Genomic DNA, 18,850 nt, shown 5'->3' on the forward strand with positions numbered 1-18,850 from the left:
ATAAAATTCTCATGTGATTTGCTGAACTTTACTTTTAAAACTGCCTATAGCAGAATAAGCAATAATTATTTACCCATTCTCTCACATTAAAGATAACAATTTATTTGCTAACGCTTTTATAACCTAACCAAATGAAAGCATTTTCTAGGTAATGACAGAGAGAAAATCTCTTTCAGCACCCTGTCACCTTGCAGCTGAATTAAGAGCCAACAGTACTATATCACAGTTTTAGGTTAAGAGGCCAATAAAGCTGAAGGCAGTCCCTAGACACACCAAGAGTGTGTATAAGCTGCTATAAAACAGATGACAGAGGTATCTTTCCAACTTATTTATGACCAAAGCATTCAGTCTGTACCTTATTAGTCTCAACCTTCCTTCACAAAATCCCAAAGTAAGGTACTGGAATTACAGTTATAGAGACGTGTAACCTGAAGGACCGCCATGGATAACAGGTCAACCGTTTTAAATAATGGTAAGATTCTCAGGTAAAAAGGCACTGGGCCACTTCTATGTGGCAACAGATATCAATGGGCAGGCAGGCAGGCACTTTACAGAAGAAATGTCTGTGATTATTATTTTTTTTAAAGTCTACTTTTTATTAAAGTACAGAAGAGTGTACAAATCATATATATGAGTGATGAATTTTCACGAAGTGAACACACCCATGTAACTAGCCTCCAGATCAAGAAATATAATATCACCAAACGTGGGAAGTTCCCTCTTTGTACCCCCTCCTTGTCACTACCCAACCCCAAGAGAAGCCAGAAAAGTTCAAGATCCTTTAATATTGTTAAAAAACAAAGAAAGAAAGAAACAAACACCAGGATATAAAATAGCTTGGCAACATATCTTTGACTTTCAGAGTCTACAGTTAGGATATGCCTGCCTTTATTGCCACTCCAGATACGTTGTGAGCCAAGGTGTATAGAAAGAGAGGATGAAGGAACTAGCTTCCAATGAGTTCCATTTTAAATGTCAGATACTGAGTTAGGCAGCACCCTGGGAGGTAGGGTGTTAGCTCCATTTTACAGATGAGGGTCAAGAGGATACGCAACTTTCCCAATGTCACATGGCAACAAGTAGAGCTAGGACTCAAAACCAGGGCAATCTTTTAGAAGCCTCATCCTCATCTATTACCTCAAAGGTTCTCAAGTTACATTCTGCCAGTTACTGGGTTCTCTGAACACACTCCAGGGACTCTAGAGGGGGACCAGAATAATCCCTACCCCTGTTTCACCCAGAGCAGTGCCCCTTTAAGCTATTTTATACATTAAGGTTCTGTATAAATTTCAAACGAAGACAGGATTTCACATTTTTAAAAACTGCCTATACGTCAGAGAAAACAGATAGCAAGTTCTAGAATCTTCTGTTTTCATCATTCTGTGTTAACACTAGCAACAAATTTTCTCTTCTTAATAGGTAACAGATGCACATGATACAAAATTCAAAAGGTATAAAAGATAAACCATGAAAAGTAATCATTCAAGGAGTTTTAGAACTGATTTCAGGTTAGAAGACACTGGGGAAAACCAAAACCACTTGGAGTTCTGCTTCCCACTGTGAGTAACCTTAATCAGATACACATATTAAGTGTTCATGAGCACCACTGTTACAAGTTTAGCATGTCAGGGCTAGAGGCCTCAGAGGTTATCCAAACAGGGGTAGGACATCCGTAAGCCTCTGCGCTGCCAGGTCTTAAGCCTCCAAGGACCATTTACTGGGTTACTGCCACCCAAGAGTTACCACTGCTCCTTGGCCCTTGTCTTTAGTCAGTCATCAGGACCACCCACTAGAACCATTATTATTCTTTTCTTCCTCAGTTTTTTCTTTTCCAGGCAAAATGGTTTCTAACTTCTTCTGGTTCTGGCAGATTTTATTTTTCAACTTAATCATCTTTATGGGTGATGTGGAAATTCTTTTCCCAGTGCTGGGCTGTATCTGTGGAGAACTTCTGCTTAGGAAGATGGTTTAAGTCTTCACCCTCCCTTTCATTAACCAACTATTTGAAAAGAGAGCAAGTCAAATTTTCTCAGAGTCTCAGTTTCTTCAAATGTAATAAGAATTTTACCCAGGTGAGTGTAAGAAAACCATTTTTTATAAAATTGTTACTTTTTAAAATACAAAATTAAAAACAAACAAATAAAAAGAATGTTCAATTATATTTTGTAAGACCCCCTTATAGATGTTTGAATTACAGGGGAAAAAATGCAACCATTTTCCCCCAATGTTCTCCTTTTAGGAAAAAGGAGGTAAACTACAAGAAATAAGCTGACATTAGGAATCTGTCATGATTTTTTTGTTTTAAAAGAGAAGCAAAATACACATGCACAAAGTGCCAAAAGACATGCATACCCAAAACTCCCCTAAGAGACTGCCAGTGCAAGCTCTGGAGTCAGATTCCAGCCCAATTTTCCAGATAACAGTTCTCTATGAGAACTTTTTAAATTACTGCCATAAGGGACTATGGATCTTAAATCACTGATGAAAACCTAACCATTTTCTCTATGCTCTAGGTCATAATGCAGGGAAAGTGCCCTGATACACTTTAGAGAACTAAAACGATGTTCTTGTTAGCCAGATAATTCAATTAACTTGAACCAGCACTGTGGTAGAGCTTTTAGTGCTAAAGAAGTTACTTTAGAGCTATTATTTACTGAAGGCCTACACATATCAAGCACCATACTAAGTGCCTTATAAGCACTTTCCCATTTAATTCTCACAACAATTTCTATGAGAAAACGCACTTAAGAGAGGTTAGCAATTAATGGACCAGGAATCTCAAGTACGCCTGACTACAAAGCCCATGTGCTCAATCACTGACATAAAACTCACTAGAAACAATCTATCTGAGCAACAAATTATCTGACACCTCTATCAACAGACTATATTTTTGTTCATACACAAATACAAACATACTCACATATAAACTCACACACCAAAATGTTTTTCTTCAAGTAACATTATTTATAATAATCAAATTAACATTTTAGAGAAGACAATTCTTAGCATCAACTAATCTAGAATTTTATTTAAAGCAAATCATATAAAAAAACTCCTAATTGTTCCACTAGTTGTCAAACAGTTATTCTTCAAATATAATGTAGCTGAACAGCACTTTTTATAAAACAATTCATATATTCATTTAAAGCATGTTAGCTTGCTCTAGAAAGACTGACCAATCATGTTCTCTGACATGGCAAGATCTCTTTTTCTTTCACTCCTTTGCATACACCGTTCCTTCTGTCCAGAATGCTTTCCCCAGCTTGTCTAGCTGGCAAACTCACATTCTTCCTTCAAATCCCTGCAAGTATATTCTCCTGTGAATCCCCCAGGCAGAGGCAGATGTAAGTGCTCCTTCTTCTGCACTGCCACTGTTCCCCTTTAAGTACAGGTGCTGCTAAAGCAGACTGCAATTATCTGTTTATACATCTATTTTCCCTCAAGATTGATAGATGTTCAAGGACAGAAACCATGCGTTTTCATCTACATATTTCCCAGCCCCTAATGCAGAATCTAGCACAACACAGTTGGAGTTCATTACTTAATAAATTACCTAGTTAATATAAACCAACAAATTATAAACATTTAAAAATATTTCCGGAGACCACTGACATGTATTATTCTACTTTAACGTACAGGCTCTAGTTTTCAGACAGGCAGAGTAGGAGCTATTTTTTGAAGCTCTCCATTTGACAACTAAATGCAATGTACAAAACACTGTGGTGGGTAATGTGGAGGTCAAAAAATCAGGGGCCCCACTTCACTGGTGATCACACTACGGTGGAGTACAGACAACTTTATAATTGTTTTAACATACTGTTCAATAAGAACAATGATAGAAATGAGAAGTGCTCTGGAAACGACAAAGTAGAAGGGCTAATTATGACTAAGAAGATTGGAGAAGGGATTGACAGATTACATTTAAGTTGGGCCTTGAATGGGTAGAAAAATAAATTCTCAGTCAGGGAACGAACAGCATGAGCAAGAAGGTTCAGAAGTATAAGCTAACAAATGCATATTATACATTCGAAAACTTCTTACTATTACAGATACAAGGATTCTCAAAGAAAATGCCATGGGAAGTTTGATCACAAGAGCTGTAAAAGCTTCAGGGACTTCCCTGGAGGTCCAGTGGTTAAGACTTCACGCTTCCACTGCAGTGGGCACGGGTTCGATCCCTCATTGGGGAACTAAGATTCCACATGCCGCATGGTGCGGCCAAAAAAAAAAAAAAAAAAAAGTAAAAGCTTCAAAGAAAAAAATGTATTGCATTATATCCCTCCTGTCCCTTCCCCTAGCTAGAAAGTATTCTTCGGGACATCATCAGTTGCTATCAGCCTATTAAATCAATTCACTCACTGACAAAGGGAAATATCAACCATTAAAAGATAATAATTTTATTTCATAAACTAACCACTAAGTAGGCTTGATTTTTTTTCACTTATTTTTTAAAAAATATTTTAACATATATATGAAATAATACCAATAATATCAGCTGACACCTAGTCAGTGCCATATTCTCTAAAAGTGCTTTCACATGTGTTTACTCATTTAATCCTTACAATGACCCTATGAGATAGGCACAATTTGCCCTATTTCATAGATGAGGAAACTCAGCCACAGAAAGGTGAAATAATTTGGCAGAGGTGACAAAGTGCCAGAGCCAGATTCAGATCTTGCCATCTGGCTCTAGAGTCTGGGCTCTTAACCACTGTCTTTGTACACACACGTATACACACACACACACACACACACACTTTTACATTAATTTAAACAGTGTACATATAATTTAGTGAATGAAAAAACAACATTTTCTCTACTATGTAACAATGACTTAAAAATATTTTTAACGTGGAAAAATTACAAACATAAAAATTACCATCTTAACCATCTTTAAGTGTACAGTTCAGTAGTGTTAAGTAAGCACATTCACACTGTTGTGCAACCAATCTCCAGAACTCTTTTTAATGCCTGCAAATTATTCTATTTCATTGTTAGTCATATCAAATTTAAACACTGGACAAGACTAAATTTGAGTGTTTAAGACTGAAGTAGACATGGATAATAAAACTATAAAAAGACACAAGGAAGTGATTACTATAAAAATTGAGAAAATTATTACTTTTGAAGGGAGGGAAAAGGTCATAATTAGATGTACACATGGAGGGGGCTACTGGGGTAACTGTCACATTTTAATTTTTTTTTACCTGGATGGTTATAAGGGTGTTATTAGCCTTCTAATAATTAAGCTACATATTTTTTGATGTAGATTTGGTGTGTACTTTACCATAAAAAGGTTAAAAGAAAAATAGTCTAGGTTAATTCCATTCTTTGAGTAGTTTGAAAATAAATTTTCCTCTAGTGAAGAGACTATACAAATGACCGAAAATTATAATGTTACAAAATCAAGACAAATATTTATAGAAAAGTGGGAAATAATGTTACTCCCAGAGAGTTTTAATAATGTTCTAAAAATATGTATCTTATGATAACATAAGGTAATTTTTACATATAATCTGAAAGATAAGAAAAAAGAGGTAAGATATTTGGATCAATCAATTAATAGAAAATATATCTTATTATAGTAAATATTTTTTTTTGAGGACCAATAAATGAGGAATTCATGTACAACCTTAAAATTAAGACTAACTTTCTTTATAGCCATTACATTTAATAAACACAAAGTCACAGAGTACAACTTTTAAAAAATGAAAGACATTAAACTACTAAACTATTTAAAATCATTATGCACAAACATCACGAATAGAGCCTGAGAGTTTGGGGGAAAGTACTAACCAGTTACTGCCAGCAGCTGTGAAACTCTCACCTCCATTTCCTCCCGATGAGACCTGTCTCTATCTTCAAATTCACGTGTCCTTCTCCGGGCCTCTTCAAAGGCCTGTTGTGCTAATGCATCCTCCTGCTGTCATAAGAATATATGAAACAGATATTTTAATTTTGATTTATAATAAAAAAAATTTGGGGGTGTCTTATTTTTTGAAAGAAATGAACAGCAGAGTATTTCTCAAAACATCAAAGCCATAAAAAAAGTCAGAGCAACTTCTAAAAGAGAACTTCAGTATTTTCATGTTCTATTATAACACCTTGGAAATAGTAATCGTGTTCAGTCATATTCTAACAACTGAAAATGCTCTTCCCTTTCTGTCCTTACCTTATCCTATTCACCAAAGTAAAATCCTGATCAAGTCAATATTTAAAACATAGAAGTATAAGGAAAAAGAAATTAGTAAATACTTCTACAGTGTGGGGATAAGACAGGCCAGGCGCTCTAAGTATGACACTAAAGCCAGAAATATAAAAGAGAATATTAACAGAATCAACTGTACAAATGTTAGAAACTTCTAGACAACAAAAAGAAAATTCCAAGGGATATTATCAAGAAAAATTTATTTGTAACATATAACAAATCTATCCTAATCCTTTCCCAACTAATGGATAAAGATCTGAAGGAAACCCAGATACTTCAAACTTCTTGTGTCCAAAAGGTAACCAATTTAAACTTTCCCTTTACACTTTTTAGTCTGGATGGTGGCACTACTCACTCATTTCTGCCAAGAACCGGAGCTGCCTTTGACACTTCACTCTCCCCCTGTCTCCACAGAGCCAATCAACCACCAAATCCTATCCATCTGACCTCCTATTTTTTGAATCTTTAGGCTCCTTTTCATTCCTACAAACATTTTCCTAGTTCAGGATCCTAAGACCTCTCACCCAAATTACTGCAAAGTCTCTTCCTGTTTCCATTCTGTCATCCCCCAATCCAAAACACAGCCATCAGAGCGTGCCTTCTAAAGCACAATCTGACCACAATACTCCCCAACTTAAAGCTCCCTCGCTGTCTACAGCACAGGATGCTCAAGTGTGTGATCTGCAGTCATGCACTTCTCAACACTAGGATTTTCAATGGCACACTTGAAGAAACTAAAATATCAAAAACAATGCCAAAAAAGTCATCAATATTCACTGCCCTAGTTTCATTACAGCAAGGGGTGGCCAGGTAACTATGTTCTAGCCAATGATATAGAAGTGTAAGTCAATGAATGGGCCTTCTGAGAAAGTCATTTAAGAGACATGTCACCTTTCCTTCTTCCTGGGAACCGATGCAATGACCAGAGATACAGCAACCATCTTGCAAACATAACACTGGGGATGTTGCCACACACTGAGCATAGTACAGCAGGAAAATGAAAAGACCCACAGCCCCTGATAATATCATTGCCTGAACTGCATACTGTTGATATCTTACTCTGTGTGATAAATCCTTTATTTGGCTCTGTTAGTAGGGTTGTTTGATACTTGCAATTTTCACTGACACAAAGTCTATAACTTAAACAAAACTGAAAGGTGTGATCAAGTCTCCATTCTTATGTTGCATTTACTAGCTCTGTGACCCAGGGCAAGGTATTTCATTTTCTAAGCCTCAGTAAACTCACATGTAAAATGCACGTAGTAGTAATACTTACGTCTCAAGATTAAATGAGATAACATATAAAAATGCTTAAGTGCACTACCTGACAACATTCAATAAATGCTATTATTTTATAAGCATTTGTGAACATGTAAAATTTACACGTGACTAAACATTACTATAAATACCAACTGTATTCTCAGAATGTACTACATAAGTCAGAGGCACCTGCAAAAGAACACTGTTCCCAAATGCCAAGGACTTTCTCTTATTTGATTAGGTATCAACCAGGACATGTCTGCTGATAACAGGATATCCCTTCTGTCCTGTGCGTTCATTCACTTTTTCATTTATTCCACAAATACTCCGTGAGTCTTTACCATGCCCAAGTCACTGTGCTGGGTGCCATGCACACAATGTGTGGGAGCAAATGGTGCTTTTCCTTATAGTTTCTGGTCTAGAGGGGCAGGTGGACAATGAACAAATAATTACAAAAATCAATATATAATTATCAGTTGTGACTGAGTATAGTAAAGGATTACAAGATGAAATGAGAGCATATAACACAAGATGTAATCTAACTCCCTAAGGAAGTTATTAGCCACTAATGTGTATTCTAGCGATGATCATAGATTTTTACCTTATTAAAATTTAAAAAAGTATTATTACTAATATTTGTAGTAAAATAAGCTAAGAGAGATTTGGTAGCTCTCTATTCTCTAATTCCAGCTTCAATCTTGGTCTTTTCTAGTAAGATGTGAAATGTATGTACAATGAACAGAGTCTGCACTTTAAATGGTTAAATCTGAAAGATGATCAGTGATCCAGTGTTATCCTGATCCATTCCTGTTGCGAACTTAAGTAACACCTCCCTTTCAAGGACAGCATAAAGGGTACTTACTGATAAAACTATACACTCACCCATAAAGTGTGCTCAAATGGATAAGGACAAACAACCCTATCTAGACTCAGGTGGTGGAAGGCTTTCAGCACTCCAGTCCCCACCAGCTACTTGTTATACTAGCCTGTTACTCCACGGTCTATACCACAGTCTGCACAAAGTAGTCAGGTGGGGTCATCATAAAAGGTGGCTGGGTGTTTGTGAAACCCATGTGGTAAATAAAGACCTAGCAGTGCTCTCATAGAGCATATATATAGACTATTCTTAACCATTCTTGCTACACTGATTTTGTCTTTATTGTATTGCTTAATCTACAACTATATTTATTTTACAGTTTGGTAATACTTACCTTTCTGTGCAATGAATTTAAAAAATAGAAGTATATATTTAATGAAAAATTAAGAATCAAATTCGTTTCCAAGAAAGCTGATGATGAATGCATAATTTGTACAAAATAACGACATTTCCTATTCTCTGTGGGGACCAGAATGATATTACTGATCACATGAAAACCAAAAGAAATAAATCTGCTGAAGAAGCATCAACATATACTTCAAAGGCGACAATTTAACATGTGCAGCTGCAAACGGTACATTTAACACCATTATGTAAAACATAACTTTTTATTTAAATCAAACGACTCTTCTAAATTTCCACTCACATTCTCGTCAACATACAAAAAGCAAAGCTGTTCATATGTTGGCTTTGCTGACAGAAAAACCCTGCAAAAAGCTGAAGGATACCAGTTTTACATCAGTGTCATTAGGTACTTCAAATAGAAAATCTATTCAACCCAATACGGTTCAATTTTTCTAATCATATTATAGAATCAAAATAGAACTTTTGGAAGGTCATTATATTGAAGGTGAAACATATTTTTGTGACTGCTAATTTAAAAAGTACAAAAATGAAGATAAAGTTATTGGTTCTTAAACTGATAATACAAATACAAATGTTGGTGGAGCAAACATTTAAACACTGTATAAAAAATAACATTCTCAGTGAATTTTTAAAACTATGAAATAGAAATTTACTAGTAATTAGTTGTGGTACACATGAAATTCATAATTGTTATCCAAACAATTCTTATCCAAAGTAGTGAGGCATTCTACCAATCATTTAGACATTAGAGTTGCATAAATTACAAATATATTTACGTATCCATAGTTAAAGTGACTGAACTATAAAATTTCTGTGACAAAGCTGATGCTGAATACAAATAAATTCACATGACATTATACAGGCACTTTGGATTTTAGAAATCTGAGCCTTTGAAGAACTTCTATGAAATCAACCTAGTTCCTAAAATGGCATTGATCTTTTTTTTTTTTTGTAAATGAGTCCTCAGTTATATTTTGTTCAAAATTAGTTGGAAATCTGATTAAAGTATTCAATGGTGAAGCGCCAAATTTTTCAGTTTTTCAAGCTTTTAGAGAATTGCAATTGTTGAAAATCAAACAGATGAAGACAACACTGAAATTATCCTACAAATTACAGAAAATAAAGAAATGAAAGTACAATCAGCAAACATGATTCAATTTTGAGTTTATACAATTATACTCAGAAATATCTTCATTTGTGGGAAACTTTTAAAACATTTTATTGAACTATTTACACATACAAAAAAGTACACATATCTTAAGGCTGTGTCGTCCAATACTGTAGCCACTAGCCACGTGTGACTACTGCATACTTGAAATGTTGCTAATTTGAGTCTGTAAGTGGAAAATACACGCTAGATTTCAAATACTTGTTACCAAAACAGGTAAATATCCCAATAAATATTTATATTGATTTTATGTTCAAATGATAATATTTTGGATATACTGGGATAAATAAAATGTAAAAATTAATAATTTTCAAACCTTTTTAAATGTGGCTTTTAAAAAATTTTAATTTACATAATGTGGCTCACATTTGAATTCTACTGGACAGCACTGTCCTAAAAGATAGCTTGACGAATCTTCAGAAACTGAACTAAAAGCCATATGAAGAGACAGAACAGCACCAGCATCTCAGAGGTCGTCTTCTCCTCCATTCCAGGAACTACCCTCCTCTCCCAAGGATAAACCACTATCCTTCCTTTTAACGACATGTATTATTAGTTTTACCTATTGTTGTACTTTTATATAAATGGATTCATATAGCATGTGCTTTTTTAATACACTCAATGTATTTGTGAAATTCACCCATATTGGTATGCTAGTTGTAGTTTTTCATTTTCATTGTATTTCTCTGTATGAACATGCAATTTATCCATTTGACTGTTAGTGGGCATTTGGGCAGTTTATAGTTTCTGGCTATTAACCAATAATGCCGCTACAATGTCCTAGTACCTATTTTCTGATGAATATATGTATTCATTCCCATTGCATACCATGCCTCAGGACAGAACTGCTGGATCATAGGTATACACATGTGCAGTTTTAGTATTTATTGCCAAATGTTGTGTCAACTTTATGTAATCAAACACCACACCAACTGTTGTTCCGCATCCTTGCCAACGTTTGTCAAAGGTACTCTGAACAAAGGCAAAAAGACAATACCTGTGAAAATATTTCCGTTGAAATACTTATACAATTTAATTTTTAAAAATGTAATTGTGAAAAAAAAAATGTAATTGTGACTATCCTCCGTTTATCTCTTAGCCTACCCGGTACCTGAGCATATACTGGAGAATTTTGTTCTCACATGGCAGAGAAAGAGATTGAGCAAGCTTAGCTCCCTTGTGCATGTCTTATCAGGACACTAATCCTACCATATCAGGGCCCCACTCTTAGGACTCATTTAACCTTAACAGACCCCATAAAGGTCCTATCTCCAAATACAGTCATATTGGAAGTTGGGGCTTCAAAATATGAATTTTGGGGGAACACAAACATGCCATCCACAATAGCTGGTAAGTGGTGGGGGCAGGAATCACAATTACATGACCATGAAATGCCTACTCCTAACTTCTATACTTCATTGCCTCTTTACATTTACTATCTTTCAGAAGACTGGGGGATGGGGAAAGCTCCAGAGAAGTGCTGACTGTTGACTGAATGGTTGGTATCCCCTGCGTTAAAATTTTTATATTATGTAAGACCTATTACTATATTAGTTTACTATGACAACAGATGGTACCTACTTTATAGTGATAAAGCCCAATTTGTGGACCAGGGCAACAAAGCCTGGGAAATTCTCAGTATGGAAAATACTGTGGGCTAAACTTTAAATTTTTACCTATCACTTTAATAAAATATTTCAGTTTTAGAAGTCAACTTAATCTGAAATTCACCCTTACATAAATTCAATCTGCTGTATCACTTCTTACAGAAACAGCCTTCTAAACTGCCAATTATTTACTATTTTTCTGAAGGAATTAGGTATTCCTTATCTCTGTGGAAATTAAGGTAGCAGAGATTCTTTCTTAAGAATTTTAACTTTGAGCCTGAATTTTTTACTAGGAAGGTTTAATTTTTTGATCTCTTAAGAAGAAAATTCCTACATTTCTATATATGGAGAACAAAATGGGAATAACAGAAATAACAAAAAGAGAGCTCCTTTTTATTCTTGCCATTATTTTAACTTTATTAAGGGGATTAATATTAAACAACTAAAAAAATTAACACCGCTAATAATCAGATACTCTGACATGTTCTTTCAGCATTTTGAATATGTCATCACACTATCTTCTGGCCTCCATAATTTCAAAAGACAAGTCAGCTCTTAATCTTATTGTGGCTCCCTTGTATGTAATGAGGCCTTTTTCTTGCTGCTTTTAAGATTCTCTTTGTTTTTCAACAGTTTGGCTATGATGTACCTAGTTGTGGATTTCTTTCTGCTTACCCTACTTGGAGTTCATTAAACTTCTTGGATATGGAGATGAATATTTTTCGTCAAATTTAGAAGTTTTCAGCCATTATTTCTTAAAATATATTTTCTGCCCCTTTCTTTCTCTCCTTACCGCCTGGGACTTTCATTACATATATGTTGGTCTGCGTGCCGGTGTCCTACAATCTCTGATACTGTTCATTTTTCTTTGTTCTTTCTTCTTTCTGTTCTTGAGACTGGATAATCTCTATTAATCTATGTTCAAGTTCACTAATTCTTCTGCCAGCTTAAATCTGTTGAGTCTGTGAATTTTTCATTTCAGTTATCGTACTTTTCAATCCTAGAATTTCTACTTGATTCTTTTTAAAAATTTAGATCTCTTTATTAATATTCTGTCTTTGATGAGTCACTGTCATAATTGTCCTTCAATTCTTTAAAGGAAGAAATTTTCCTTTAGTTCTCTGAACATACTGAAAAAGAATTGCTTTTAAGTCTTTTGTCACTAAGAACCATCATCTGAACTCCCTCAGAGTATCTACTGCCTGCTTTTTCCCCTGAGCATCAGTCACACTTTTGTGCTTATTTGCATGTCTTGTAATTTCCTGTTAAAAATTGGATATTTTAGATAATATACTGTAGCAACTCTGAATTCTGACCCTTGCCTCCAGCTTGTTGTTGCTGTTTTTTGTCTACTTAGTGACTTGCCTAGTTGTGTGGAGTCTGTTTCCCCAGCAGTGTGCAGCCTCTGATGTCACTGCTTAGTTTTTTTTCTTTTTAAGCCTTGCTTTCTAGGGGGTTGCCCCTGGGTCAGCATAACCTAATGGTCAGCCAATGATTGGTCAGAGGTTTTGCTTAAACACCTTGAGTCAGAAGGCTTCTAATCCTTTGCCATGGAATCTGTGTGTGGCTTACTTTCAAAGTGCAGGGAGTTTATCAGTCTACCCTGTATTCAGCCAGGGACTAGTAGCTTTCAAGGGCTCTCTCTGTCCTCTCCTGAACAGGTGTAGCCTTGCACACGTACACAGCCTTTTGAACCATGAGAGGTTAAGTGTGATCTCAATAAGGCTTACTTTAGCTATCTCTTTCCCTAGATTTCCCTGATAAATTTCTGGCTAGTCTGCCATTTTGTTGCTTCCTGAAACATTAGCTTTCTCCAACTGTTTGCCACAGAGACTGCTATTGTTTTCAACAACAGCCCTGGACATGTATTTTTCCAAGTGCTGCTCTAAATAAAGTCAGCTCCCTCTGACAGGACAGCAGAGCTGCCAGTCCTCATGGCTTGTCCTGCCTGCCCAGGGTAGAACTTGAGGAACCACAGAGCTAAGGGAGATGGGAGCAGCTCCCAACTAAAAGGCCAGACTATCACTGTTCTTACTGAAATTCACTAGCTTCGTTTGAATAAATGCCTCTCAATATATGTCCTTTGGTTAATTTCCAGAGACCTTAAATGGGTCTTTGTTTGTTTACAATTTTGTTAAGTTTAATCACTGCTTTTTGGAGAGAGAATCTGCCAAGCTCCTCACTCAGCCATTTCAAAAGTGCTGCTCCTACATTTTATTTTAAACTGGGTTTTTTTTTCCCCCCTCAGAATGTGCTAAGGATCCAGAACAAATATTAAACAGAACCATCTACTACACTTTGAAGTGCCCCACTAAGCACACAGTGGTAATCCAGTGCAATTCAGAACCACTGAAGGAAAAACTTTCCCCAAACCAGGACCAAAATTTGGGTCTCAATCTCTTCAGAATTCATCAATATTATGAGAACATGAGACTTTCTATACTTACTGTTTCTAAAAAATACTTCCTAATTTTATTTGATAACAACAAACTATATATAAAAAGAGACAAGGAAGGCAGGGAGGCCCATGGATGGATTGGGGGTGTGTGTGTGTGTGTCTGTGTGTGTGTGTGTGTGCGTGTGCACGTGTGCGTGCGCAGGGGTACTTGGGGGGGGGTCAAGAATGGAGAGAGGGTCAAAAATTAGAGAAAGGGCCTTCCCTCATCCCCCATCAGAGTTGGCGCCCAGAGGAGGGTTCTTGAGGGAGCTGTGAGGGTCCACAGACGTGCCTCAGCCTATGAGATGGTAGAAGATCCAGCACCCAAAAGTGACCCAGTGACTGGCCCAGCTGAGCTCTGACCACTTGTGGACAGTGTATGCCATGCTGTAGCCCTGCTCCTCTGTGGTATCGTCCACATCAACGTCAAACAGGGAGCCCAGGTAGGCCAGGTGGAAGATGGCCAGGGCCCCAAAGAGCAGGTTTAAGGCTCGCACCCCTAGGCCCAAACGATGCTGGTGTGAACAGTCTGGTGGGCACCTTTTCGACAAGACACAGGCACTGAGGATCCGAGCCAGGCGCTTTCGGAGGACGTGCTCCACATAAGTGATAAATGCCAGGGACAGCAGCACCGCAGCCAGGTGGAAGCTAAAGCCGTGCAGGAGGGCGCTGGTTGCATAGGTGACCAGCACGGCTGAAAAGGTCCCCAGGTGGAGAGCATTCTTGAAAACATAGTTATTTAGCCAACAAGACATGGGCAGGTTCCAGCTTGTGACAACTTCCACCATGGACCGGGGCAGCTCCACATTCAGTGGCTTAGAGACCGTCAGGTCCCATTCCAGGTGATCCTTCTCCTCGGTGAAGCCAGCCCCCGCCAACGTGGCTGTGGCCTCAGATAGAAAGCCCACAAAATAGTTGCTGAAGTGGAAGGAGACAGCACTCTCGTAGGCTCGCAGCCACTTGTGAAGGAGGTGGTCACCATCAAGGGGGATGAAGTAGGGGAAGAGGTAGGGGCCCACACAGGTGGACAGCACAAGGCACAGCAGGGCCAGCACCAGGCTCTGGGCCACTTTCTGCAGCCACTGGCGGCTCAGCGGGAGGCCTTGGACAGCCTGTAGGTAGCTGTGGAAGGATATCCAGGGCCCAAAGACGATGGTGCCCACAAAGAAGAGGTAGCCCATGAACTCCACGGGCGAGGGCACCACACCCACCTCGCCCCGGTCCAGATCGAAGCCCAGAGACACTGCCTTCATGGCCACAATCATCTGGGCCCCTCGCATCTTGTGCCATGTCACAGTGTCCACCATGTGCATCTCACCCATGAGTAGGTAGATGAGGATGGTGACGGAGAGGAAGATGCCACGATGGGAGGAATGTCGGCAGAGGAACAGCACGAGGTAGCACAGAAGGCAGAGCAGCATGACCCAAACCATGTGCAGCTGGAAGAAGTGGTAGAGGCTGAAGAACCCACCTGCCACGGTGCTTGCATGCTTCAGGTAGGATGGCAACCCAAGCCTCCCGAGGAGGCGGCAGGCGAGGCAGATGGCAAGGAGCAGCCAGATCTGGTCAAGGCCCTGCTGGGCAGTAGGCAGGAGACAGCCCTGTAGGAGCTGCTGGAAAAATTCCTGGCGGCTGAAGGTGGCCATTGTGGACCCCCACAGATGGATGAACAGATGGATAGACTTGGCAGTAAAGAAGCTGCGGTCCAGGGGCCCAGGGACACACCACCGCCAGCACTATCGCCGCCTCCTCCAGGCAGCCTCCCCCGCAAGCTGCAAGGCCGGGACCAGCTGCGGCTCCCAGGGCAGCACTGTATACTTACTCTTAAAGACTGGGTAAAATAGATCTCCACACAAAGGCAAGATTAGGGGTAAATAAAGGGACCACAGTCAGTAAAGCCTGAAGTCACCCTACCTGGGCTCGCTCCTCATCAAACTCCAGGCAGCCCATACCATCCAGTCTCTGGAGATCAATCCAACCTTTCCAGATAACACAGACTCCATTCAGAATCATGGGAGCCTTCAAATATACCTAAGACACAGAAAGAAGGATGAAAACCAATAATAAGCCATCAGACACATAAAAAACAAAGGATAAACTTACTTATGAAAACTGGGTTTTTTTGGGGAAAAAAAAATAAATACAATTATAAAATTAAGAATTGTAGGAAAGTATACAAAGCATAGCCTCTGACCATATTCTATAAATTAAGTTAATCTGGTTTACCAGGATTTTATCTCTAGTCACAATTTTTCCAGATTATTTATTTTTTTAAAGATTTAATTTTATTTTCATTTTTGGCTGTGTTGGGTCTTCATTGCTGCGTGTGGGCTTTCTCCAGTTGGGCTTCTCATTGCGGTGGCTTCTCTTGTTGTTGAGCACGGGCTCTAGGTGTGTGGGCTTTAGTAGTTGTGGCATGCGGGCTCTAGTAGTTGTGGCATGCGGGCTCAGTAGTTGTGGCTCGTGGGCTCTAGAGCGCAGGCTCAGTAGTTGTGGTGCACGGGCTTAGTTGCTCCGCAGCATGTAGGATCTCCCTGGACCAGGGCTCGAACCCGTGTCCCCTACATTGGCAGGAGGATTCTTATCCACTGCATCACCGGGGAAGTCCCTCCAGATTATTTTTAAAAGGAAGTTTTACAGATTTTGTAAAAACTGTAGTAAGGTGATACTTGAAGTGACATTGTTTCTTTTGCAGCTGAAGCTAGGACAATCAGGTACTTTGCTTTAATTTTTGAATCTTGAATAGGAAGACATAAAGATGTAAAACAACTGGAATTCACGAGCCCCTGAAGAGAGCACGCACTGTTTCTCCCTGTTTGGATACCTGGAGCCACCCAGGGTCAGGTTCTTCATATTTCCTTTCAGTTTTATAAGCTACCTCATAGATTCCTGGTAAGTAATGCTGTTTTTCTTTCTTTTTCTTTTTTTACTTAAGTTAGCCAGAATTGATTTCTACCGCTTTTAGCCAAAGAACCTTAACTGATGCAACATTTATTTATGCATACTAAACATAAGAGAATTCTTCTGTTTCAAGTAAATAACCCTGGAGCAAAAGTCACTTTAGGTATGATTTCCAAATTTAAATCACTTTCATTTTTGATCACCAAATTAATTTTCATATTGCCTGTAAATATAGTTGTTCTCAAGAGCAATTAAGGATCCATCAAGAAAGGAAAGGTGCTAATGCTATCATCTTGAGGTATTTTACTGTGATATAGTAAGAAAATATAAAAGAGAAGAAAAGAGAAATTTGTTAGTTCTTACAATCTCCCTCATCATAACACCATTTTATTCTAATAAGTACTTCAAAAAAAATCCCCAACATTGTTATTTTAGGTCTTCTCTACCTCATTTAACACGGGCTTCTGAATAAAAATCAGCATAGATTTTTTTTTTTTTTATCATTTACTGCCTTAACAAGATCTTTTAAATGCAGAGGATGCAGGACTTCAATGAGTTTTCAAAATGCCAGGTTATCCAATATATCTTTATAAATAAGGTTCTTCATCTGCTTAAACCAAATATATTTTCTTCGGATAATCCCACTGCTTTTGTGAGCTAAAATTAGCATTATTTATTACCTATAATTATATAGTCAGTAAGGCAGTTTCTCATTTTGAGGAAAAAGCTGGAAGCATCAACTTTTTCTTTACTCAATTCAGCAGTTTCTTCAACAAAAAAAGTCATGAGGCATTCTTGTTTTACAGAGGTTTAATAAGAATAACTTATTAAATCATTAATTATGTCAGTTATTATAAATATGCAACAAAAATGACTGAGACACCTGTAAAATAAAACCTAGAGGACTTATGCCTTCTTAGTACATATTTAAGTCATTCCCCTCCGCTAGTAAACACAACTGTTTTTCCTGTTAAGGGCCCCAATAAACCATGCTGAATCAATTTCTACTGATACTGGAAAAAAAGCCAAAAACATAACGTTCCATTTCTCCTCCCATTTGGACCAAGGGAAACAGTCTACAGTTATAGCTGAAACCGTTTAACCACACATTTCCTTCTGTTCTGATAAGTGCTCATTCCCTTCCACACTGTGAATTTAAAACTCCACTGGTATGCACCTAGTTGAACAAGTAACTGTGACGACCTCATATTCGATACCTCACTAAACCTAAAATAACCCTCTGAATTGCTTATCAATATAACTTGACATCTACTAATCAAGATTCCCACTTACTCTTTCCAACAGAGGAGGGGGTGCTACACAATCAGGAGCACAGCATTTCACTTATCAATCTACCTCATTATTTTAAATTCTCACACTAAACATAAAGATAATCCTCATCTAATAGCAGAGAAAGGTCAACTTCATGATCAGATTCTATATTCTTCATCAATGACTTACATCTTTTAGATTCAAAGATTCCATAATCTAGCTGATTCATATTTACTTCCATAGTCAAAAAATATTTTCCTTACGAAATTACCAAATTTTTAAACAGCTGATTTATTACTTCTTTATAAAAGTTTTCTCATGACTAAGAAAACCACTGATCTGCTTTGGAAAATTCCTAAATGGGTTCAGAAAATGGCTACAGTTCATAATCAAGGCTAGTGCCTGGAATTGTAATTTAAAATATTTAGATGATCCTGTGATTTACTGCGATGTGCACATTTAAATAAATACAGTTTTATGTGTAGACCTTCAAAGTAAATGCTTGGCACTTTCATACATTCATGAATACCAAACCTTGAAGTACGAAGAAACTAAAACTCTCTTAGTTTGGTATTTTGTAATGTAATTTAATAATGTCATTTAAACATTCAGACATTTTTCACTGAAAATAATGATGGTTTATTTCAAACCGTGAAAAGAAAATGTATTAGAATATGACCTAGGGTTTAAACCCATTGTCCTAGAACAATTAAATGTTTTATATAAAATGAATTCTATAAAGCCTTTAAATTGG

At 37.6% G+C, this 18,850-nt stretch overlaps 1 protein-coding gene across 3 annotated transcripts in view; it reads right to left on the reverse strand.

Annotated features, from left to right (window-relative positions):
• Positions 1-18,850, reverse strand: part of CBFB (core-binding factor subunit beta) — a 61,791-nt gene that overhangs the window by 10,331 nt on the left and 32,610 nt on the right. The window contains exons 4-5 of one of the 3 annotated variants that reach the window (XM_068527629.1): positions 15,838-15,954; positions 5,828-5,923 (exon numbers count right to left, since the gene is read on the reverse strand). In XM_068527629.1, coding sequence (XP_068383730.1) covers positions 5,828-5,923; positions 15,838-15,954 — 213 coding nt within the window. Of the gene's footprint in view, positions 1-5,796; positions 5,924-13,933; positions 15,363-15,837; positions 15,955-18,850 lie in introns of those variants that run through there. The other 2 variants (XM_068527630.1, XM_068527628.1) reach the window with 2 other exon arrangements.

The sequence above is a fragment of the Eschrichtius robustus genome, chromosome 19 (genome assembly GCF_028021215.1).
Source record: "Eschrichtius robustus isolate mEscRob2 chromosome 19, mEscRob2.pri, whole genome shotgun sequence".
NCBI classification, from domain to species: Eukaryota; Metazoa; Chordata; class Mammalia; order Artiodactyla; family Eschrichtiidae; genus Eschrichtius; species Eschrichtius robustus.